Here is a 25,301-nt window from a genome sequence, read left to right on the forward strand (position 1 = left end):
CTTTTGCTCTGCAAGCTGTACGCATTCCCTCGCTGTTCTATCCATGTTATCAGGGCAAACCAAAGTCTGAAAGCACAATGCCATCCTCTTTGTGGGATGTGTTGTCACTTGAGCTGCTTATCTTCCTAGGACACAGCAAAGACATAGTCCATCCATTTCACCTTTTTTCTAGTTGGTACATGTTGAAAAACTGCTGGAGAAAATAGGGGGATTAACTGTGGTTTACAGGATACTGAGCTCTGAGATTAAGTAAGAAATAAGACAATGCTCCCTTTCTACTCCTGCAGAGTCACGCTGTGCCATCACCTTTTTACTGCCTTCCCATTGTCCCAAGTGTAATGGGAACTCAGAACATTCTTACAGAGTTTTTGACAGAGAAAAAGAGGTAAGCTGGGGGATAAGGAAGCAATTGCACTTGTGTGTTCTGGTTGCAAACAGAACACAAGTGACAGAAATCAGGCTGTTTCTGAAAGGCAGCCTGACCCCATTGCAGGACTTGGTGCATGAGTGATGTGCCTCACACTTTTCACGTTTTCTGTTCTTTCAGCCTATGTTTGTTCCAGCACAACCCACCAGCTTCTTGCAGGCTGACCACCCTTTCTTTGCATTCACTTCCATCTCTGCTGATGTCCAACACTGTCCTTCCCCATAACCACACTGCAATTGCACCTTGCCAGCCACACCACAGCTGTGCCAGTTGTACCAGCATGTTTTCCCTCTCACTGTCCCATGCTCTCTCTACTTCTGCTCCTGACCAGTGATTGCACAGCTCACCAGAGAAGGGTTTGTATTTTGCACTGTGCCAAACCTTTCTACATCAACAGATTCCAGTAACTCCTTCTAAAAGAAACCAAAAATTTCACTGACAAATATGTCTCGCATTTGGTTATTTTTATATGCTTGATGGGCAGGTTATTTGGTTAATTCTTCATTAAGCACTAATACTCTGGATCAGATTTTCTATTGTTTTATGCTATGTTCGTGAATTGCACACAAATGGTTTCTGAGACCTTCTCAGCTTCATATCTGTGTCATTGTAGCAAGTGAATTGGTCTATTTACCATGGGTATTTTGTATATAATAGTTTCCTGGGGTTCCTCCTTTAATTGTATTAAAAAAATAAATGATAAACTCAGTTTCCTTTCCTTAGTAATAAAAGATGTCTGTCTATGCACTGGGTAGAACCTCTGTTATTCATGTTAGCCACCATTTCACAGCATCCAGGTAGGTGATGAGGTGTTGACAAAGCTGTACCAGGTACAGCTGGGATTAAGCCACAGCTCTGTCCAGTGTGCTGACAGCAGTGACAAAATGACACTCAGGTAACCCAATCTGTGACTTCCACACCCCTCACATCTGTCAGTTTGCCAGGGGTTAGCTGAGCAGTGTAGCTACAGATCATCCTTCTCCCTCCAAACAGGTTCTCTGCAAAAGCAAAACCCAGTGTAAGGTGTTCTCACTGTACCCCTGCTACTTGGGTTACTTACTCTGAAAGAGGAGGGTAAATTATTTCAGTGCTGTGCTTTTGCAGGGGGTGGAGGGAGTGGGACTGTGAAGAATCCCTTACAGGTATATGTAAAACCCAAACTCTGAACCAATTCTTCACTCCCCATTCAGGAGTCCAAGAAATAAGGAAGTGCAGGGAACTAAATTCAGCCTGAAACTGAGAAACAAATGGTTGCTAATCTTGAGTGTAGCTGGAAGTCTCTGCTTCCCCTGGCTAATAAGCAGCATAAGAACACGTAGCAGCCCTCCCTTGCACAGAGAGAAAATCCACACAACTGCTACACCTTGGCTCTGCCTTCCCTCTCTCCTATGGAAAAACATCCCTGCATCAATGGACAGGCACAGGAAAATTAGTATTCTTTAGGCATTCCACCAAACAGGAGCAGAGACAGAGCAATGACACAGCTAAATGTCATCAGAGCTGCTGCACAGATAAGAATGTGGGATATTGGGTGGGGATGTAATAGCAAGAAGAAAGAAGATAAAAAAGAAGAAGATAAGACATCGCTGTGTAAGCACAACAGCAAAAATGTGACTTAGAAAGGCCTATTTTCTTTTTTGAGGGGGGCAAAGGACAACGCCATTACTGTCACCAGCACATGCAGAGCTTAAAACAGGAAGAGGGAAAGATATATCTATACCTCTGCTTATGCAGATCCTTCACTTACACATAGCAAAGGAAAATCAGAGCTAATTGACGACAACCCTGAAATACACCTGTTTCTGCAATGGAAAAATGAGCTACATTGGGGTGTTTAAAAATTAAATGCTCACTTCAGGAGTCAGAAAACACAACACCTTCTTGAAAGCAAACTGTGCCAAAAATCTGCTTTGGGTGGGTGGAATACACTCTGTGGGATCGACTGTTCATATTTCAATCAACAGTAATTATCATTATGAATGAAAAGCATTCAACCAGAACAGATTCTTTTCTAATGAGAAGTACACCCAAAAATCCTGCCTGGATGTAATTCCTTTTAGTAGGAGAAACATTTCCAGCAAAGAAAGGGAACAGGAATTCTGACCTCCTGCTTTGGGGGAACAGCGATGGGCCACCTCACCCTTCTGAGCACAGACCATTTTACAGTAACTCCAGCACCACCCACAGGTAACAGCTCTGAGTTAACAGCTCATCTCTGGAACAAAATAATAAGAGCTGGCACTCTTGTGGCTCTTGCCTTTGTTACTGCCTGAGTAGAGGAATGTCTGGTGAAATCTTAGAGCTCTTCTCAAGGAATATCACTCAAGGATGCTTCTCTATACCAACACTGTACCAGCATAAAGTACCAGCTGTACTGACATAAAGAACTTATTTATGGACACAGTCACCACTGCTGGATGGCTTTATTGAGTGTCTTGAAACACATTTGTCCCAAAGGTCACCCCCTAATTTCCAACTTGCAAATGAAATTAGAGGCCTTCTTATTGTTAAAAGTGTCCACAGTGCCAAGTCTTCCACCATCACCACCAGAAATAAGTCATGTTTTCTGTGGCCCCCTCAGGCTTCTACTGAGGAACCCAAAACATGAGTTTTTCAGGGTATTTCCATACAATTCCCAGCTCCTCCACCCGTCCTCCACACTGACTGCAAAATACCCCAAATACTGCAGGAGCCAAGTAAGAAACCACCCATCAGCAAGTTCTTCAGGCACTGTTTGAAGAGCAGCTTTCAACAGGGCATAATTAACTTTTGGAATCAGGGCACCTTTAGCACATGAACTATCCATAAGTTCCTTTACCTTGAGTATTTCTATATCACTGGTGGTTTGCACATTTTCAGCAGTGAAATGGGTTCCAGATGAGGTTCTGGAGCCCTCTCTTCCTTCCAAAGCTAGATGACACTTCCTGGTCTGTAAAGTCTGTATTTCCACTTTCTCAGGTGGAACAGGTTTGACCCTTCCAAGCTCTTTGTGCAGTGACATCCATCCCCGAAAAATGTTTTCAGCAAAACACTTTCTCACAGGATGCAACTGCATTCAGACAACTTCCATGATCCCTTGACTGAAGGCCTTTACAAGCAGGATCAAAATGCTATGTAGCTTCTTACAACAGAGATCTGACTGTTGTTGAAGACTCAGCAGCTCTTCAGTTCTCTTGCTCTCTCCGTCTCTGGTCTTCCCTGGGAATTGCTTTCTGTTTGGCCTAAGATTTCAATCATATTGAGCCTGGATTGCCTAAGGAGAGAAGAGAGAGTGCACAGCAATTTTATGCCTGTATCCTGACAGAGACATGACTGCAGAATCCAAGATCTTGAAAATTTCTTCTAGAACTAGTGAGTAAGTTTCAGTAATGCACATGACCATGGCCTTTTTCCCCCCAAGCCTCCAGCTATCCTCCTTCCTTCCTGTCTTTAATAGGGATGGGAAAAAAGCAGAAATGAAGGGAAGACTGGAAGGGGCAGAAGTGTTCCTCACCACTCTGCCAGCTGCTGCTCGTACAGCTCCCTGCGCTCACGGCTCCTCTTCTCCTGCAAGGTCTCCCCAGCCAGGCCATACATGGCCATTAGGAGGCCTCCTGCAGGAACCCTGAAGGAGGAAGCAGAGAAGTCACCAGTCACCCAGGGGACACACAAGAGCAATAAATTACTGCCATCAGCAAAAGGAGCATGCAGAGCCCAGATGCAGCATGAGGGGAGTGTCGCATTCCCCAAAATTCACATCACACCACAGACTAAGGTACTCCTGTTCTACTGTGACCCACCAACCACAGCCTCTTTTCAGCTGTGATTCACTGGAGCCCCTGTGATCACAGATTTTGAATTCACTCATTGACAGGCACACATACAGGACAAAGGGGTGGAAGGATTTATGGTGCCCAATGAAAACCTCATAGAACACCTAAATCGCATTTCAGACAGTGACACCCCTGCTCAGCTTCCATCCAGCTCTGGAAGCACTTGTGTTTTCACTGGTAAAGCTCCCTAGGCTGCTTCCAGGCATCCTGATGGTGCCAAGCAGCACAAATAAAGCTCATCCTCTTCTTCAGGTAGAATCCCCAGAGTCACTGAGAGGATATTTACAGGTCAGCACTCTGAGAAGAAATCCCAGCCCTGCTTGGAAAGTGAGATTTCTCCTGAGCTAGAGGTCATTGTCCAGAAGCACAGAGCCCCTGAGAGACAACCACGGCTTCCTCCATGCCCCAGGGGACTTCAGGAGATTCATGACTGCAAGACACACACGAAGACAGCTGTCACCTTACAGCCCAGCCATGCAGCTGCTTCCTCAGTGTTCCCTAATGGCTGCTGCTTCACATTTTAGCTTTGTGGAGCCTATGCTGCTCCCTCTAATAAGCAAACAGCAGCAAATAAGATGCTCTACTGAGAGCACTGAGCTCTCACTACTGAGAGAGCAGCAAAACACAAAACAAGAATGAAAGAAGAAAAGAAAAACAGTTTAAAGGATGGAAGAAAAGTGATCATCACGAGGGCCCAAGAGAGATACAGACAAGGCAAGAGAGGAAGGGAAGCTCCTTAGCCCCACCTGTGATTCCAGGCTCGGTGTGTGCAGCAGTCACAACTCACCCAAATGCTGTTCCAAACACGATGCCACCCACCAGGCCCTGCAGGCCCAAGTGCATTCTGAACAGGGCTCCTGTGAAGGCTAAAAAAAGAACAAACCCACTGAAACTAGAAACAGCCCCACCACAGACATCTCACACCAACACGGGGAGTTGCTTTGCTGCATTTCTCTTCTCCATGAGCTGAAATCTGCTTTTAACAGAACAGAAACCAAGTGCCATGGCCAGTGGGACAGACCCTGACCACACAGTCACCATGGTCTCTGCACTGAAACATTGTACAAAGTTCCTTCTACTTCAGAAAAACTGCCAAAGTTTTTCCTGTATCACAGAAGTATCTGTGAAAGCAAAACCAAGTTCTCTCTAGGCTGGAGCATGATCTCCCTCACCCCTTTTTCTGTTCAACAACAGCTAATAATAGTAGCTACCATGTAAGGCAGAAAGGATCAGTAAAAATGTATCCAATTGCAAGGGCAAAAAAACCCTGTAAAACTGAACAAGCAGATCACTTACCCAGGGCCCCTGTTGCCAAAAGTCGGCATGCAAAACTTAGCATGAAAATAGCAGCCCATAAACAGTGTGCTGAATTGTTACCAAGAGTGGAAATAAAAAATGCTTTCCCTCTTAAATAGGTGCTTATGAGAACAGCTTATGCACCAAGTGTTGCCTTTACCCCACACAAGCATTTTTCACCCAAAATACTCCAGCAAGTATCTTGAAGATGAACTGATAACCAAAAACTCCCCAATGGTTTCAGCAGTGCATCAGTATCTCTGTTACAAATACAGGCACGCAGCAGTCAAACAACGGAGCAAAGTCAGAGGAACAAGAAGCAAAACCCAATAGCACAGAAGCTGCTCAAGCCTAAGGGATGTGGATACTTGCTCATGCTTTTCTGCAATGACCCCTGCTCACAAGCAGAAGCACACAAGGTTAGAGCACTCTTACCTCCTGCTGCAGCAAAGTTACTGATGGCGGTTTTATCGCGGTACGCAGACAGCCCCGTGCTCACCACGCTGCAAAGGTAAGGCACAGAAGTCAGCAGCTGCACAAGGAACGAGAGAGGTGGCAAAACACAGCCTGAAATAAAGCTGGATTTCATTAAGGCAGCCCTCAGGTTGCCCCTAACTGCCTGGATCATCATCATCAGCTAAGCCCCAAAACCCTCTGTTCTCAGTACACTAGCCACATAGTCCCCAGCCTCCTGCACGGCATTGACAAGCCAACAGCAACCCTCCTCTCCTTTCCAACACAGATAAACCCGAACAATTTGGGTTTTAATTGTGAAACTTAAAGTTTTCACAACTGCAGGATGAAATTTTCAACTTGGGCTTTAGACACACAACGCTGAGCAGCAAATAGTGTGGTTCAGAACCTTTTTCAAAGGTGAAAAAAGGGCTGATCTGACGGCAGGGGAGACACCTGGTGGAGGATGACGAGGTTACATGTCAAATCCAAAGAAATCCGGGAAAACCCAAAGAAATCAAAAGCTCCAGGAGAGAAAGCAAACAGCAGGCTAACTAAGCCTAAAAACAGATACTAAACTAAAGGGAGCCACAGAAATCAAGAGACAGTGAGGAACAAATTCAGAAAGGAACAAAAAAATTAGGGAGACAGAAATATAAAATAATGCCAGTCAATACTGTGGGATCTTAAAAGCAGAAGGACAACTTAAACAGAACATATCTGCAGACAGAGTCAATGCAGGTTTAAATTTATAAATTTACTACTTTGAACAACAGGGAAGAAGATATTTCTAGTTTAAAAGGGCTTTGCTCAGAAGATCATGCTTTGTTTGATGTTCCATTGCCAGAAATGCATTGAAAACACCCAAGGAAAAAAAATCAGGGAATCAGAACACTCTCTGCATTGGTTTTGTATGTGTAGGAAAAATCTGAAGGCCTAAACAGGTACATAGAACTGGTAGGTCTGATATTCAGCAACTACCCAAGAACAAGACAATCCCCTGCAAGTGTCTGAGGACAATAACAAAGAATTGTGAGTAACAGCAGTGTATACAAAGTAGGAGTAGTGACAATTGTGAGCACCACCAGTGTATACAAACTAGGAGTAATGAGGCATAGCAGAAAGGACAAACATCAGTGTGGGTTAGAAAGCACTTCCAGAAACTGCCAACACACTTTAACACTCCCTCAGAGAAAAAGCACAAAAAGACATGAAGCAAAAGCAGAAAGCAGCTGTCAAGAAAGGGAAGAACAGTAACTCAAGTCAGCAACAGCGGGGATTAGATGTACAGATGGGGCTTTTCCACATTCAGGGTTTGTGTTGATTCAGTAAAAGATGAGAATTCTGGGGCAATTCTAAAAGGTTAAACCCTCTTTGTGCTTCTGCCTGATCAACCAGACTCATGTTAAGGTGACTCAATCAATCACCAGGGCTGTGGGCACTGCTGGCACGGACAGCTCCTGGCCACTGGTGCTGAAGGACAAGCACAAGCACAAACCCAGGGCAGCTCTGGCCCCTCTGCCAGCAGGAAACACTCACTTGAAGATGGTGGCGAAAGCCGTGACCCTCCAGCTCCAGCGCCAGCCGTAGCGGATGAAACTCCGGAGACCAGCGCGGTGTGCGGATTGCTGAGGGGACAGACAGGACATGTCACAGGTCACAGGGCACAGGTGACAGGTCACAGCCACCTCCTCCTGCCAGCACCACTAGCCTGCTGCAAGCCAGGCCATGGGGCTGATGTCCCTCAGGACTGGCAGCCCATCTCTGGTCAAGCCAGCCACCTTCAGGAGGAAAAGCTGCTCCCAGGTGCCAACAGGAAAACCAAAAATCAATTCCAGTTTTTAATTCCAAAAATTAAAAATGTTGCAGTTGACACCATGAAAGTAAATAAAATTTCTCTTCCAGTGCTTGTGGTGTAGGTGCTTAGCCTGGGTTCAGACACACCAGAGAGCTGCCAGAGGGAAGCCCAGCAGTGGTGATTTGCAGGTCACCACATCAGAGGCCAAATCTAATTCTGAGTGATGCAAAATTTACATCAAGCAGATTTTCTAAGGGGTTTTCTTCCTCATAATCCAGGTAACCAACAGTTTAATTGAATGACAAACACCTAGAAGTTCAAATACATCTATGAAATGTCACAAATGTTCTTTGTTGTGCTGTTGTTCTAAAAGAATTTTAAATGGTCTGAAAATGACTCAGATTAATAAAACAAGACTACAATCCCGGTTTGATACTATGAAGTCTCCTGTCAGCACACTAAAATTTAAAAGCAGAAAGCCTTTTCGAGACATATTAATCAGACAGTGAACAGAGCGGTAAACTTTGTTACCAACTCTGTAACGAAGGACACTTTTCTAAAGCTGACAAGTGCACTTTGGGGACCCGGGGGAATAACCAGGCCGGCTGCTTAACGCACTCACACACACACAGCAAACTTTTTGTGCCAGAACGGGGCAAACACACGCGTCCCACAAGCCACCCGGCCCCCTGCGGCCCCGGTGTCTCCCCTCCAAGGGCACTTTCCCCGGGCGGCGCCTCCCAAGGCCGCGGCCTCCCGGGCCGGGCGCTCCCCGGGCCGTACCACGGCATCGGCGCGGTTCTGGAACATCTCGCCGTGGCTGCTCTCGATGAAGGCCTTGCGGGCGCTGACGAAGGCGGGCAGCCCGCCGTAGAGCCAGCCCACCAGGCCCGCCGTGAAGGCCGACTTGAGGATGTTCACCGTCTCCTCCGGGAACTGCTGCTGCTCGCTGCAAGGCAAGGGCGGCCATGGGCACGGCGGGACCCGGCCCCGCGGAGCCCCGCCCGGCCCGGCCCATCCCGTCCCGTCCCACCCGAGCCCAGCCCGGCTCGGCGCTCACTCTCGCCGCCAGAGCTCGCTGAGGCGTTCCCAGCCCGTCTGCGGCAGCGGCACGGGGCGGCCGAACCCCGCCGGGGCTCCGGGGGGATCCGCCATGGCCCGGCCGGCGGCGGCGGCGGGAGCGGCAGCGCCCCCTGCGGCCCGGCGGGGCACGGCACGGGGCGGCTCGGGACCGCTCGGAACCGGTCGGCTCGGCCCGGAACCACTCGGCTCGGCCCGGGACCGCCCGGAACCGCTCGGCTCCTGTGAGGAACTGCTCTGTTACTGATTAATGATTCCAAACATTCCCCCTTTTGTGCAGGGCCGCGTTTGTTCCCCCTACCCGAGCCAGGAGCGGAGTTTTGGGGACTGCGATGTTCGCATTACACAGAGGGGCTGCAGCCCCGGCCGCCAACAGGCGAGATGGTGCCTCAGGTGCTCATCGCCCTCCCTGGAACAACTCGCTCTGTGGTGAATTCCCCCTTCCCCGGGCTCGACTGTGCTGGCACAGGTGCTGCGGTCGTGTATTCGGTGTCACAAACCATCAAAGACCCCCGAAGTGCCCCCAGACTCATTTGTGGGGCCTTCCACCAGGAGAGGCTTTCCCACCCAGCCTGTATTTTAAGCCATGGGACTTGAATTCCCAGGATTCTTCCCCCACTCCTGATGAACCAAACACTTCAGCCACGGGCCACCTGAGGTGCAACAATCAAGTTTCATCCCAAGCTCTAAAGGTGGAACAGCTGGGGCTCTGCAGACCTTTTATTCCTTATCTGATAAAGCAACATGCATCCAGCAAAATTTCATTTTTGTTTGTTTTATTCCAAAAAGCACTTCATTACAAATGGTTTTAAAATATCACACAGAGCTGTTCAGTTTATTGGAGTGCTGTCTCTCCATTGGCTAAAAATAGAAAACCCTTTCCACTCTGGCACAGTTTTCCTGGGAAACCAGGTTCTTTCAATGCCCCATTCTGTTTCCTTTGCTGGGTGGGATAATCCCAGCACTGGTCCCAAAACCAACACTCTGCCCCAGCACCCAGCACTTGATCAATGGGGCCAGCTGCTGTGTCCCTGCACCAGGGCTGCAAGGCCTCTGGGAGGGCACACAAGCACTTAAACATTATTGTTCCATGCAATTTCCTTCTTCCTGAGCCACACTGACTGCAGATGGGCCTGAGAGCTGTTGCTATCATCCTCTTCCATTATAATGTGCTGCTCTCAGCCTGGAGGCTGCTTTACCATCAAGGGTGCTCCCCTAAGGAGGCTCCTGTGTCCCTCCTGCCACCCCACACTCTCCTGTTTGGCTGCCAGAGAAGATGCTGCTCCCTCCCAGCTTCTCACCTTAGGGGCACAGAGCATTTCAGGAGTTGCAGTCCTGGGCTGCGAGGCTGTGGGGGGCATAAACACAGCAAAAACAAGCAGCCTGTGACTGAACTCAAAACGGGTAATGTGAGCAGGAGCAGCTACTGTGTGACTGAGGACATTCCCTCAACCAGGCTGGAGGAGATGAGAAAAGAAGTGGCACAGCTGTGGGGAAGAAAAGCAAGTACTGAAGTGAGCAGATGTAGTACCAATCCCAAAAATAAAACCCACAAAACCTTAAAAAAAAAAAAAAATCCCCAGAATAATCCTAGAAAGATTACAGAAGGGGAGAGCAGACTCTGCAGACTCTGCACTTTTGGAAAAAAGAAGTACTAAGTCTACCTCTGTGAATACTTTCTCTGGGTTTCCTAAGGGTCCCAGGATGTCTGACCAGGCAGCTGGTGAGAGGTAATTGACAGGGTCTCAGTTGTGCAGGGCTGTGCAGGCACCCAGCTCATCTGTTGGAGGATGAACCATCTCTGTCTCAGTTGCCAAGCACATCACTGATGGTGATAGCCACATCACCACCACCTGCTGCTCCCCTGTGAGGTAGGAAGGGTAACTGCAAGGATCAGTAATCCTTTCAAGGGCATGTCCAAACCTTACCATCAATCTATAAAACCCAACATAAACATAATCTAAGCTATCCAGCAATGCTACCCCCAAATCCTAGTACCTGCCTCTGTCAGAGAACACCTAATGCCCCAAGTGCTATCACCCAACTGAGAAAAATTTTGCCAAACAAAGGGGCAAGTATTTGCCAGCTGACTGCAGCTCATAGTTTGTCCCCCTTGCCACGACTTTTGGTATAAAGTCCTGTAAGGCTTCTCATCGACTGAATGGGATTTAGGATCATTCTGAGACAGGGAGTTACTAAGTCCTAAATGCTAGCACCCTTCCTCTAGGTATGACTGACCACCCTATTAAATAGCCATAATCCAACATGCAATATAACCAGGTCTCACTGCCTGGAAGAATGTCCAAGTCAGCCTGCTGCTGTTCTCCGTAGTTCTAGTGTGAAAGGTAAGCCTGAGAGAGGAAGAAATAAGTTAACACTGATCTTCAGACTTCCACAGTGATCAGTTTGAGCCAAAGAGAAAAACAGAGAAGTCTACAGTTCTGTTTTCAGTTGTCCAGAAGTGATCTCACTGTAGCTCTTCCTCCTTTTCACTTTGTAAGTCAAGGTTTGTGAATATTCAGACAGCAGATGCTCCCAGTAGCAGGAGATGTCCTCCATGTCCAAGTGCTCAGTGATGAACTGGCGTCCCCTAAAGACACACAAGGCACAGTCAGGACTGTTTTCCAGTTCCTACAAGAATCATTAGTTTTGGTTTGGATGCATAACATTCACTCTTCCTTGTTTCAATTGAGAAACAACATGCACTGCTCTGTACCATCTATTTTAATTTTACATTTTTCATTCATGCTCACAGCTCTGACATTGCAGTGCTTTTGCTATCCTCAAGACAGTATTTGCTATCTGGGATAATAAATACCAGATTTCACTTATCACATACAGCTAGAGCAGCACTGATGCATGCTGCTTCAGACCAGCCTGGGTAGATAATGTTTGCAGTGCAGACACAGCTCCCAGGAGCCAGATTGCCTCATCCTGAGACGAAAGCTCCCAATCTCTGCCAGCTTTCCATGGGGTTCCTGACATGGGTCACATGTGAACCAAAGAGCTGAGCACAGCATCCTGTTCTCTGCTTCCCTCTGCTTGTTGTGAGTGCTCCAGCCCTCCTGCTGTTATTGCAGAAGATCAGTTATACTGCACCCTACTAATACTTGGATGTCTTTGATGGGCAACCCCTTCAAAAGCAGAGTAAGAAAATGTTTTGGAAGAAGACTGCCTAATAGCCAGGAAGAACCCACTGCTTACCTCTCTGAAATTTCTTGTGCTATGGCATCATTTTCCTTTACAAATTGCAAGAGCTCCCTGAAATGAAGACACACACACAAAAAACTTATGAAACAACTGGCTCAGTGGAGAACATCATCCCTTAGCTAAGTTGTTGGGGAGGGTGAGGTTCAAAGTCTATAAGTGAGGGAAGGTGCTGCTCACCTCAGAGCACAGAAGAAACTTCTTGATTGTTTCACATCAGTTCTGGACAACATCCTGAAATCTGGGAACTAACACATTTTTGGCCCACTGATAAATTCTTCTTCCCCCTTATCTCTGCTGCCCACTTGCAAATTTAAGTGTCTAGTGCCTGCTGATTTCAGTGAGAGTGAAAGACTTACTCCAGTGGAACTGTACTCCACAAGTTATATCAGCAAAGGATTCTTTGGGGGCAGTGATGAAAAGGCCATGACCTCCAAGAGTCTTTGCCTGATGCCTCCATGGAGTGGAGGCACTTCATGGCCCAACACAAACCACCCCACCTTCCCAAAGGCTTCCCCAAGGCAGGGAATGCTCCATGGAGCGGGCCCAGGCCTCACACCTGACATCAGAGAGGTCTGACTGCACCGGGATGTAGTGGACCCAAGGCTTCAGCTGGGGGTAGAAGAACTCCAGCCACTCCTCTCCCACGTGAAATACGAGCGAGCCACACAGGAAAAGGTGTTTCAGGCGGAAACTGGCCGCCACTCCCCGGAAATTAAACAGGTACCTTGGAAAGGATAAGCAAAGAGAGGGGCCTCATTACACATTTGGTGTGAGGAAATGCACTAAAGGGTGCTGGTCTCCAAGTAGCAGTGAACCTTCCCTGACAGGCAGCAGCTGAGCAGCACACCAGTCACTACAACAGAGGAAAGGCATTTATTTGAAGCTGCTCAAAGGAAAGGTGAGCTGAAGTTAAGGGTGTGCTGGGTGAGTTTCTGCTGTCTGTCAAAACTCAGTGAGAAATTCAAGGTGTGAGGCTTTACCCCTGATAAAGGCACCTGCCTGTGACAAACCAATGAGGCCTTGTGGACAATTGCCAACAAGGCATGGAAGGTCACAACATGGATTCCATGACCCTATGGGGTCACCCAGAGGCTTTGTCAACCATGAGGAAAGTTTTCCCAATTCTCTCTTGCCTTGCAGTGAAGCTTTTCTGTTCATCATTGTGCTTTGCCACATCTATCTCAAGTTATTTTTTCCTCTAGGATTCTGCTTTAATCTGAATGTAATTGTTTCATATTAACTTGGGAATGCAACTCTAAGAGGTTAAATGGGCCAGCACACAACAGATGGACTTCGCAGATAACAAAGAATCCACAATTTTGTTTTCAGTATTTTCTGCCAAGTTAGTAAAGTGGGCTTGACTGTGGCAAGGGGGTATTTCTTTTAGCAAACTGTATCTCATAGGGATGTTTGTTTACTTACTTATTTTCTTTATCAAACCCACATTTTTCCTATTATATGGAAAGCTGTTTTTCCTACGGGTAAACCTCCCCAGAACATATAAATGATCTTTGAAGTCAAACATTTTGGGCTGGGGGAAGAGAGTTCTTCCTTTAACTAAGCTATTTTGGGTGAGATAGAGCTTATATATTAAATATAGTTTGGGCAAGATGGGAATTACAGCTAAATTTAGTTCAGCAGTAAATATCAAGGAGTAAATCTGAAATTACTTTGCCTCCTTTACTTTACCTAGGATCTCAAGGCAGGGACGAGGAGCTCACTATATTAGGAACTCAACAAATATACGTAGAGATGTAACAAGAATGATGGTCTGGAAGCAAGGAAATGCCTCTGTCCAGTTCCAGACACAGCTCCCACCATCCATGACCTCAGCCAAGCCAGCCTGCTGTAACACCCAGACTGAAGGGAGCAGACAGAAGTTCATGTTGGCCCTACCACCCTGGGCTACAACAAAAGTGTGTGAGAAGGTCTCAGCCTAAACCATATCATGGGCTGGGGAGCAGCAGAGCTGGGCAGTGTGTGTGTAACAGAAGGGAGAAATCTGGGCTACAGTCTAGTGAAATACAAAATGAGACAAGTCAATCACATTGGCACAAAAACACACATTCAGCCAAATGACTGAGCTCTTATATCAGCAGATTCTGGCTGGCAGAATCACAACTAACAGAAGAAAAACAAAACATCTGACACACAAGTGCATACACACTAAGTTTATATTGTACATAGAAACCCATGAGAGTATTACAGCAAAAAACCCTCACTAAAGTAGTTAAAGAATAAAAACCTTTGTAAATCAAAACCACATTCTCCCAAACAACATAGAAAGTATGAATTAATACTATGTCTGTTAATCATATTTCAGATTCTCTCTTTTACTACATACACCCAGTGGCAGCACTTGTCATGCTAAGCTCCCAAATTTTCAACTGTCTTGTATCTGCTCACAAGCTTTCATATCTACATGAAGCTGGTCATTGAATTAGACCTTAAAATAAAGTAAGACCCTACACCATGCAAGGAAACACTAACCCACAGCCCTTGAACAGCTTTAGCAATCAAAACTCTTACTTGTATTTGCAGTGATCAACCAGTGGAATTTCCTTTGCAGGAGGCTTTCCTAAGGTGTCCTTAAAATAAAGAGAATTAAAAAACAAAACAAAACAGTCAGCTTCAAATGGTGATTTAATTTGTTTTCCTTCTCAGTTAGAAACAAAGGTAATGTGTGAAAACCTTCCATTCCCACTTCTGAGAAAACCTTCTCTGGTGGGCTGTTAGAAGAATTATAAAGAATTCCTGGCCCTTCAAACATGAAAAAAAGCTCAGTAAATTACACACTGCCTGTAAGGGAATGCCAGCACAAACACATTAAATGATAATGTTTTGTTGGCAGCTACAGAGTGGAAAACAGCTTGGGACAATGGATTGTGTGAAGCCAAGTGTAACTGGATTAGCCAAGACTGTCTGGAGAGAGCTGGACGGCAGAATAAGTAAGAAACTAAAAAGTTATCAGCAACAGTTTATCAGCAAGTTATCCACAACAGGATCAAGAAACAGAGAAAACAGAAAAAGGTCTGAAGACTGACAACACCAGAGAGGCAGCTCAGAGACAGAAGGGGGAGGGTTGGCCAATTTTGTTGTTGTGGGAAAGGAGGAGATTGGCAGAGATTCATTTTCTTATGTGTTCTCCTTTCCTTGAGCAACAAGCGTAGAAGGAAGAGAAGTGTTTGGCCTGCCAGGCTCTAGAGACTCCTTCCTTTCATCTGCCAGAGAGGTGCGGCCATCAAGGGAACTGCAAACCTCTCCCACCCCAAAGGATCACCCACAGCTCTCCAACAGGATGTTTCTCTCCCATCAAAGCCATCTTGTAATGCCACCCTTTCTGGCCTTCACACTCAGAAGACAGACAGACACCCACACACCTTTTCAGATTTCCAAGCCTGGTTTTTAGTGTACTCGGCGTCAACAAGTTCTGGGTTTTCTCGGGACAGCAGGATGAGGGGATCTCTCTCAGGGCTTGTTCTGAAAAAGAAATGCTGTCACTAATTGCCAATCCCCATGACTCAACACAGCCAACAGACTGCAGGACTCAAGACACTGCTTCTTTCTGAGGCTGACCTCCCTGCATGCCCCCAAAACATCATGAAGTGTGTACCACAGTGTATTTCTGTCCAAAGGTGTATTAACAGAAGAGAATGAGTTATGAGTACCAAAATTATTTGACTGACTATATATTGAATAGTATTATTTAAACAATACCAAGGACAAATCCTGCTTCCTTTATCCTGATGGGTGCCAAATGTTTCAACTCCCACCTTAGTCAGAGTTAGGAGATGCTCAGCATCTTCAGCAGTGATCCCTCTGACAGGACTTTGGAATACTGCTGATAAACAAGGTTATGACATCCCTGAGACACATTCCTCATCACCTCCTGAGCCTACCTGATAAGCCATCAAATCCTTCCCTCTTGGGGAAGGGGAAGAAACAAAGTATGGTGTTTTAACATTGTTTGAAACTGTCGCTGGAGAGAGGCCAAAAATAATCTTATCTCCCACCACTCAGGTAACTTAAAGCCAGAATACTTTTCATTCAGTGTGGAGCACTTGCACAGAAAATAAAACATTCACATTGGCAGGAAGCATGAACAGCAATATTAAATCTTTAAATTTGTATCAAGCACCTGCAGTTCCCTTCACAGAACAAAACAAGCGGGTTCCTGAGGTGACAGTTTTAGTCATTAAGAAATAATGTGGCAAATCCATCACAACTTCTGTTTCCAATATTAGATGATTATAATAAACTAGCTGCAAATGGCAGTTCTTGTGGAGAATAACTAATAGTGCAATGCTGTACAACATGTCTCACTTTCCATACTTTTGCAAAACACACTCTGAGTTACACTTAATTAGGGATTAGGTCTTGGAGACAGGGAAATTTCTACATACAGAGAGTTGTCACAGCCTCTGTTGGTAGAATCTTCTGCTGCAGGAAAAAATGCTCACCTGGATCCTCGGAAATATCCCTTAGAGATTTTTTTCTTCCATGGCCATTTTTCTGCAGATCTGAAAATATTTTTTAAACATGGCAATAAATGATTTAATATAACCATGAAACAACACTCTCATCAGTTTTCACAGTATGATGTCTTTTGCTATTCTTAATTTTTGATGGAAATCACTTTTTTCATTATAGCATAAAAAAACCTCTCAGCCAGGTTCAATGAAACAGATACTCCTGTAAATATTGTGCTTAAGACAACAAAATATAGGCTACTTTCCAGAACACCTTTCAGGCAAAACAATGTATTACACACAGCCCCCCACCAAACCTTGACGGGTATTAAAAGTCTACTTAAGCTTTGAATCCACTTTTTCTACTGTGGCTTTATTTTGCTGTACTTCACTGAATATGGATAGTGAAAAACGACTAGAGAGTTTCTAATCAGTAATTTCCCACTACAAAACAAAACTACTAATCAAGAAACAAAAAACCCACCTAGTGTTTTGCACTTAAAACACAGGAGTTCATTGTTTTTCCTAATCACTTTCATTTTAAACCTAATCAAGTCCTTCAAAATAGCTGTTCACCTGGGGTTGTTTTCTGCCAGTGCAGTCACCTGCCTCACCAGCTCTCAGGGGAGCTCTGCCACACTTTTCTACTGCACCTGGTGGAACATGCAGGTCCTGATCCCCAGGCTGATCTACCTGTGGAGGTCAAGCTTTGCATCTCCTTATAACCCAGTGACACAAGTGAAAACACAAGGATGAGTAAATGCTTTGACCTCCATTGCACTACAACACATTAAGCTTTAGCTATGAATAACCATGTGGACTTCCAGACTTTAAAAAGCAAAAGATTCGACCTTGCATGGGGATGTCAACTCAAATACACAGAAGTGGTTTTTGTTATTTTGTTTCTGTGATCAGTGTTGCGCACTTGGTTTGTCACTCTCCATGGAAAGCAGCCCCTTAGTCTTCTAATAAGTCAAAAGATCCTGCCAAAAGGAAGACTCCTAGCCAGAAACGTCTTCTTTTCAGCCCAGTAGTGACTCTTGACTCTTAGGAATGATTCCAGGCTTTTCTATTGCACAATGACACTCAAGTAAAAGTAGATCTAAAGAAGGCTTTCCTTTAGCCTTCCAGAAGCTTATACAAACATCCTGGATCATCCCTGCAGTGAAAAAACCACAGCTCCTAGAGAAGTAGTTGAAAAGAAAGAAAAATATTACTGTATATCAGGGGAGATTTCTACAGGCAAAAGATAACTGCTACTTTATTGACAAACCTGCTCTCCCCAAGCCCGATAGTAATCTGGCCCTGACAGCATGAAGGATGTGCATAGTTTGTCCTCTGCATTCCTTACTAAAGGGTTGCAAACAGAGGAGCTAATTATAACTTCCAGTGACATCATCCAAAGTTTCCACGGAGAATTCCCATGCAGCAGTTGGGAATGTGAGGCAGCAGGACAGATCACAAGCCAACAGACCTATGGTCTTAGACACTGACACTGGGCCAGAGCTGCCCAGTGCAGGATAGACTTTTGTCTTCCATGAAACCTCCCCCCACACATAACCATTTCCAAAACATACCTTCTGAGGTCCTCTCTCATGAGGTCCCAGCGCCCCAAACCTGTTGGGTATATTGGCCAAACAGCTGGTCCTCCTTCCCAAAATGTCCAGGCAGGATACATGATATCATTGTATTCAGATGTCTTGAGAAAAAGGAGAGTAATGCAAGAATGAGAGTAATATCTACTTTGATTTACTGACTGAGCCCACCAGTAAGAAATGTTCCTTCTGGAAGCTCTGTTGGCTTTCTCCCTTTTGTGTCCAAAAGACACCACAAGAGCTTTTGCAGTCACCATTTGCTGGGCTTACAGAATCACAGAATTATTAGGGCTGGAAGGAACCTCTGGAGATCATCCAGTCCAACCCCCTGCCATGGAAGGTTACACAGAAACATGTCCAGGTGGGTTTGGAATGTCTCCACAGAGGGAGACCTCCCTGGGCAGGGTTCTTATGAAGACAGCTCAATACTGAAATGCTTCAATGGTTTTTAAAAGGCCTAGTCTGGCTGTGTGATGACACAGGACTTCCATGTGGAAAATAGCAAAAGAGATCCATGATGCAGCTGATTAGTAAATAGCAAAAGACCTGAGCTCAACTCACCTTTCTAAAGGCTTGTGCCTCTGTGTAGCTACAAATGTTTTCTCCTGATGATAAGTCAAGAGGCATTATTACCTCCTCAGAGATAGAGGCACTTAGAGACACTTTGACATTAAGGCTTCCAACACTTCAGTTCATCCCAGGCTTTCTAGAGATCACTTAACAATTCACTGTAACAAATATCCAGGTCATGTAAGAATTCCAGTTCCTCATTACTGTCTGGTAGCTTAAGTCCACACATATTATCAGAAGGAAGACCAGCACTTAAGAAGACTAAACCCTTCAATGAAACCAAACTGGTAGGCAAGTTCCTTGCACTAGTAGTAAACTTCCTACACAATTATCCATCTATCTGTCACCTGGAGATCCTGGTGAGTCCAAGGCCACTGAGGTAGTTAGAAGATTAGTGTACATGACTTAGGAACAGGGGCTGAGGAATGGGTTTGCCTGTGCACAGGGAGAAGAAGCCTGGGGGAAGGTAAATCTCCCCTAATGGGAGAGTTCAGGAGGAGGCACACTCTTTTCTGAAGTGCAGAGCCAGAATGAGTGGCAGCAGGCTTTGATTACAAGAGGAGAAATTCCAGTTAGATAGTGGGAAATATGTTTTCATTCTGACAACACATCAAACTCTGCCTGTGGATGCCCTGTGCCCAGGGATGCTCAGATCTGAGCAGGATGCAGCCCAGAGCTGTTCCTACTCTGAGCCAAGCTGCTGGACTGGGTCACCTTCTGAGGTCCCTTCCGGCTTAAATGAGTGTGTGCTTCTCTATCTTCTCAGTCCTGCTACAACCAGCACAACAGCTCCATGATCAACTTTCTGAGATGCAGAACACGACTATATTTCAATCCCTTAATAGTTTCAGCTTTAGAAAGCACATGGGACCAGCACCCTGAAGTCTTCCTAACACTGGCTGCTGAAATATGAGCTGTGCCTAGGTTACTGGGTTTCAATTAAGACTGGGTTGAGGTTACAGTTCAGATACTGGACATCAGTAAGTGCAGAGCTCAGTTTCTTGCAGGATCTTGCAAGGCATGGGTTCTGCTGGCTAGAGTTAAGGTTGTTCAGTGATCAAGGGGGAGGACAGCTTGGCTTTACTGCTGCATCCAGCAGTGAACGTGGTTATTGTCTGTACTAAAAGTCTAGAGAGAATTTTAGGATCACTGAGGAGTAGCCAATAGTTATGGATATTATGGTTCAGATTCCTTGAGCTGAAGCCTTAGGTGCAGAGTAAGATGCTGTAAGTAAGCAGAAACAGAGCTGGGTTTGAACTAGCAAGACCAAATAGTTCATTGCTTCTCCTTGCACCTTACTGTCTGCTGGACTTCAGCCAAAAATAGGATTTGTCATGAAAGTGCAGGATTTGGGCATACAGGGCATAAACTAAGGCAAGGCAAGATTAGCCAAAGCTTGAGGTGTCAGAACATTTTGTTAGAAAGGATGAGACACTATGCTACAGTCAGGTTCAACAGTAGGGGAGGTCAGAAAATATGCAGGAGGGTGCTGAGTCTGGGAACAAAGAAGCAAAGAGCGATTGTCTCCATGCACATGTGCACCTCTGTGTGTGTGTGTGCACATTTGCAGGTGGAAAAGGGAATCCAAGAGAAAAGGGTTCACAGAAGATGATAAGATTATAGAAATATCCATCTGTGGTACCACAAAAAAACCACTAAAACATTCACATTAAATGAGATTACTGTATGATAACTGACATGATCAAAAATCCTTAATATTGCTGATAAACTATGGCTACAATTTTAAGAGAGGTATTGTAGCAAATGGGAGGAATACTGGCACATACCCCACCCAGCTGTGTATCATTCCACTGCAGCACAGGTACACTTTTTGACCAGGGAGAGAGGCTAATGAGGGGAAAAGCTGATCTATCAAATTGATCTGCAAGTCTGTCTGCCAGAAAACTGTAAGCAAAAGGAAACAAGGGCAAGAAGGAGCAAGAAATTTCAATGCACAGAAAACCTGCAGAGAACCATCCTCAAAAATATGTTCCCAAGAGAAAGAAGGACATGCATGTCTTGGAAATGCCCAGCTTTTAAAGGTGTGTGTACCTTGCTGAAGGAGAAGACTGGGATAATGGGTTTCATCCACTTGGGAACCTGGGGGTAGTCTCGCACGTTGATCACCATTTCCATGTCAGGGAGGCGGTGGATGATCCCCAGAATGAAGTGCTCAACTCCACTGCATCTGTGGAGAAATGGCACGTGGCAAAAGGAGGCAGACTCCTGCAGTCTCTTGCAGGCTTTTATCTGCACAGAGGCAGAAGAGACGGCGAGCCTAAGCCATACCATGATGCCAACTGGGAACTGCCTACGGCAGCCTCCAAGTCCCACTGCAGTATGAACACCAATGAGGCAACACATCCTATTACATCTGGCCTGATCTGAGCTTTCTCTGGGATCCCTCAACCAACTATCCCTTTGTACACTGAAGTGCAACAGTGGCACTTCCCTGTTGATGCATATAAGCCTAATAATTTATTTTCTGGGCTCCTGCTCTGATGACGAATTCAGACCTCTGAAATACCATTGTACTCAGTAACTTCCAACTTGGCAGCACTGGAAGTGCTCTTCTGTCCCAGCTAGGGAGAGCAGATCCTCTGCACAGCTCTTACCTTGCAGGGAACATGCAGTCCTGCTCGCGATACAGTCTGTTTTTAATTATTTGGTAATGGGTCCCGAGCTTCCGGCTCACCACGTCCGACAGCGTCTCCTTGGAAATGCCACCTCGAAAAGGAGCCAGGTCCTGCTTCCAGACACTGCAACAAAACCACCAGCCATTACTAGGGACCACAGGGAGGATACTGTGCAGAACAGGCTTCTAGCTAAGAGAAGCTCCACGTAGCTTCTGGGAGCTCTGGTGTGAGAATTCAAGTCACTTGGAAGTTCCTCAGGGACTCATAGGTCCAAGCTTCACACTTTCACCTATGTGCTGTCTGCCTGAACACAAAGCCCAGCACAGGACAGCTCTAGTCACTCTCTCACAAAAGTACCTGACCTACCCTGGCATGCTTTGGGTAAAACCCTTTCAGCTCACTTCAGCCTTGTGCTCTGGCTCTCCATAAATGATGGAGCACACCAAGACCAAATTCCTGACAAAATGTCATGCTATGTAGACATTAAAAATGTGGGTTACAGTCTAGTAGCATGAAATACCATCACCCAGGAACACTGGGTGAGTGAAGGCTGGCCCAGGAGGACAGGCCTATGCAGCACATGTCCTGTGACTTCTGCACATCATCAGTGAGCTCCAGGAACACACTATGGAAGCACAAATCTAATGAGTATAAGAAAACACAGAAGGAGGCTGCAACTTACATAAATTTAGTCTAAAAGTCCTGTGATGAAACTGCTTGGACCAGGTAATAAACACTGTCAGATTGTAACAGCCAAGGAAACATTCTTGGATTTTAGGTAGATGTTGCATCAATGTTTCAGTTTAAGAAAACACTTGCCAGGGTGATCCCCCAGTGTGGGTGGTCAAACACTGGTATGGGTTGCCCAGAAGGGCTGTGGAGTTACTCTGACATATTAATGTTGAGACATTCCAAACCTGACTGGTTCACAATCCTGACAACCCTACCTGAGCAGAGGGGCTGGATTTGATGATCTCAAGAGGTCCCCTCCAACCTCCAGAATTCTGCTATGTCCTAATCAGGTAGAGAGCAGTAAAACGATGTCAGGAATTGCCACTGTGCAGACAGTCTGACCATAACAGCATGAGCAGTCTGGCAGGGATGCCAACGGGATGAGCTTGAGAACAGGAAGGGAGCTGCAGTGTCATGGCACATCCAGAGCCACCCTCACTTCATGGTACTATTGACTATCAGGTTTTGCAGCAGATTTGGAGGTTGTTACCGCTTGGGAAGGTGTTTTGCCCAGAGGTGGGCAGGAGCTGGTGGGGTGTATGTTTAAAGATTAGGATATGTCTTTAGGCTGTATCTGTGTTGGAACTTAGGAAAAAGACTGGAAGGCTCAGCTAGAAGAGACTTTCCCTCATCAATATTTCAAGAGCAATGATGATCAAAAAAACTCCAAACAGAGCGTACAAACAGTTGCTCAATATGACTCATCTGATTTTAAAAGCCAATACAGCACTCAAACCCCCAAATGAATGAGCACATCTGATACTTTTAAATAGGAGGCTTGAAGTTGGGCATCTGTGTTTCTGCATCTGAAATCCTAATCCTAAAGGCAGGAGAATATGGTAACTCCTACATTCCTTTTCCTCCTTTAAATAAAGGTATCAGAGCCCCCCAGTGCTATTGAGTGAGGAGGCAGGAGTGGGTTGTTAAGAGAGCTGTCACCAGGTATGTGTGTGGTTTATTGTGTGCTCATGTATGAGATGCCAACACACGGCATGCTCAGTTGCAGAGGTGACAAGGTGTGTGGCCAGCGCCGGTCCCATGGCTGCAGAATGTGACACCTCTGGGCCAAAACATTCCCTGGCTAATCCCAATCCACCGGTGCTGCCGAAATATTCCCTCCTGCGTCCGGGGAATGCGCACTCGAAAGGAAACCAGTCTCTCACCTCTGGTGGCAGCTGCAATTTTCCTTTACACACGGCTCATAGGCTTCCACCGCTTTCTTAATGTGGCCAGTTATCGTTTTCCACTTGGCATCTAAAACACACGGGAAGGAAAAGCCAAAGGATTCGCTCCATCCTCCGGCAGGACCAGCGGCGGCGCGGGGGGGCGGGGAGCGGGCAGCGCCTCGGGCGCGCCTCCAGCCCTCGCTCCGCCCCGGGGCGCTGCGGGAGCCGCCCGCCCGGCCCCCCGGCCCCGCCCCGCGCTCCCGTCCCGCCGTCCCGCCGCTCACCTGCGGCCAGGGCGGGCTGCGGGCGGCACAGCGCGGCCACCATGGCCCAGAGAGCCAGCGCCGCCCGCCCCGCCGCCATGGCCGCCCCGCCGCCCGGGCCAAGATGGCGGCGGCGCCCGCCCCGCGCGGCCATGGGAGCTGTAGTTCTCTCCCGGGCGCCCATAGGAGCTGTAGTTCCCGCCCCGCGCGGCCATGGGAGCTGTAGTTCCCGCCCCGCGCGGCCATGGGAGCTGTAGTTCTCTCCCGGGCGCTGAGGGGCCGGGCGGACATTGCCCTGTGGCGATAGTGTCATGGCGGGTTGCGATAGATTAAAGCAGCCGCTGCCCAGGGGAGCTCTGAGCGAGCAGCCGGCACAGCCCCGCCGAGTATCCGCCCGGCTCCGCCCTCAGGAACCCGCCAGTCTCACACGGTGCCCGCCTGCGGCCCTCGCCGCCTTGAGGCGTTTGGGGGGAGAACTTCCCTGGATTCATCAAGGAGTTGGTCCGGCCAGTGAGGGGCTCCTTCTCCTGGCCCGGCCACTCGCTGTTCCCGAGGCCCGATTCAATGTGGACATCTAGAGTAAAGTCACAAATCTGGTCCTTGCAGTATAAAGGTTCAGATTGATTTGTACAAATTTCTTTGCAACTTCAGGGCTGTGGAGTGCAAAGAATCATAGAATCATCAAATGGTTCAGGTTGAAAGGGATTTCAAACATTATTTAGTTCTGACCCCCTTGCCATGGGCTGGGATGTTTTTCACCAGACCAGGCTGCTCAGAGCTCCATCCAAACTGGCCTTGAACACTTCCAGCTACGGGACATCCACAATTTTAGACAACCCATTCCAGTGCCTCACCACCCTGACAATAAAGAATTTTTTACCTAACATCTAATCTAAACCCACGTTCTCTTGGTTTTAATCCTTTTGGTTTTAATCCTTTCCTCCGTGTCCTGTCAGTCCATGCTCTTGTACAAAGCCCCTCTCCATCTTCAGGTACTGGGAGGCTGCAATTAGGTCCCCCCCAAGCTATCTTTTTTCCAGGCTGAACAAACCCAGTCCTCTCAGCCTTTCCTTGTAGGAGAGCTTCATCCCCATAGTCATCTTGGTGGCCCTCCTTTGGACTCACTCCAACAGGATATCCTTCAAGGATTAGACAACCTTTAAAGATCCCTTCCAACTCAAGCCATTCTATGGCTCTATGAAAGAAGAGAACTGAGAATTGGTGGCTGAGCACCATCAATGTAATGTGTAGGACTTTCACTTGGCAAAAATGGTTTGTAAGAATGCAGCATTCAAAGTGTTTGGTGTTTGAGTTTGGGTCAGCTCAGTCATATTTGGCCATCCTTCAGTAGACAGGCTTCTCAGCTGGGTGCTAGATGCAATACCCATGTTGATAAGCACCCAGAGGAAAGTAGGTCAGAGGGGCTGGGGATGAGCAGATACCATTCAAAAACAAATCCAGACCAGTCAATCAATGTTTCTTCCCGAGGCTGAATGTGGGAAGGTCTGTCCTGTCTTCATAGGGTCTGTATACTCAAATGTGAACCCTAAACATTCATTATTCCTACCTTGGTGGCTTTGGATTTCAGGAAGAGGAGCTGTGGTTGCTCATTACCAGGAAGGAGCCACATTTACACTAAGTTTCTATAGAGTGAACTCTGATTAGCCACAACAGCCTCCAACTCCACTAGTCATAAAGGCCTCTTTTGTGTGAAACTGAGCTGGTCCTGCAGATGTTTGTAGATTTGGGTGGAGAAATGGTTACCAGAAAACAGACCAAAGAGGAGAAGCATGT

At 46.6% G+C, this 25,301-nt stretch overlaps 2 protein-coding genes across 2 annotated transcripts; both read right to left on the reverse strand.

Moving 5' to 3' along the window:
- Window positions 1-2,834: 2,834 nt before the first annotated feature.
- TIMMDC1 (translocase of inner mitochondrial membrane domain containing 1) lies at window positions 2,835-8,952 on the reverse strand. Its single transcript, XM_083881458.1, is given in 8 exon segments — window positions 2,835-3,624; window positions 3,626-3,680; window positions 3,921-4,031; window positions 5,027-5,105; window positions 5,971-6,038; window positions 7,528-7,616; window positions 8,570-8,735; window positions 8,847-8,952. Coding segments are annotated over 8 exon segments (696 nt in total). The 5' UTR covers window positions 8,942-8,952; the 3' UTR covers window positions 2,835-3,591.
- A 1,126-nt stretch (window positions 8,953-10,078) lies between these two features.
- On the reverse strand, window positions 10,079-23,607 carry POGLUT1 (protein O-glucosyltransferase 1; the record flags this gene model as incomplete). The annotated part of the gene is made up of 11 exons (XM_083855820.1): window positions 10,079-11,456; window positions 12,071-12,127; window positions 12,633-12,800; window positions 14,606-14,664; window positions 15,457-15,556; window positions 16,537-16,596; window positions 18,123-18,244; window positions 20,763-20,898; window positions 21,326-21,469; window positions 23,242-23,332; window positions 23,529-23,607. 11 exons carry the CDS (start codon window positions 23,605-23,607, stop codon window positions 11,300-11,302), a joined length of 1,173 nt encoding a protein of 390 aa, XP_083711946.1. The 3' UTR covers window positions 10,079-11,299.
- Between the last annotated feature and the right edge of the window lie 1,694 nt (window positions 23,608-25,301).

The sequence above is a fragment of the Zosterops lateralis genome (assembly GCF_965231275.1).
Source record: "Zosterops lateralis genome assembly, chromosome: 2".
NCBI lineage: Eukaryota > Metazoa > Chordata > Aves > Passeriformes > Zosteropidae > Zosterops > Zosterops lateralis.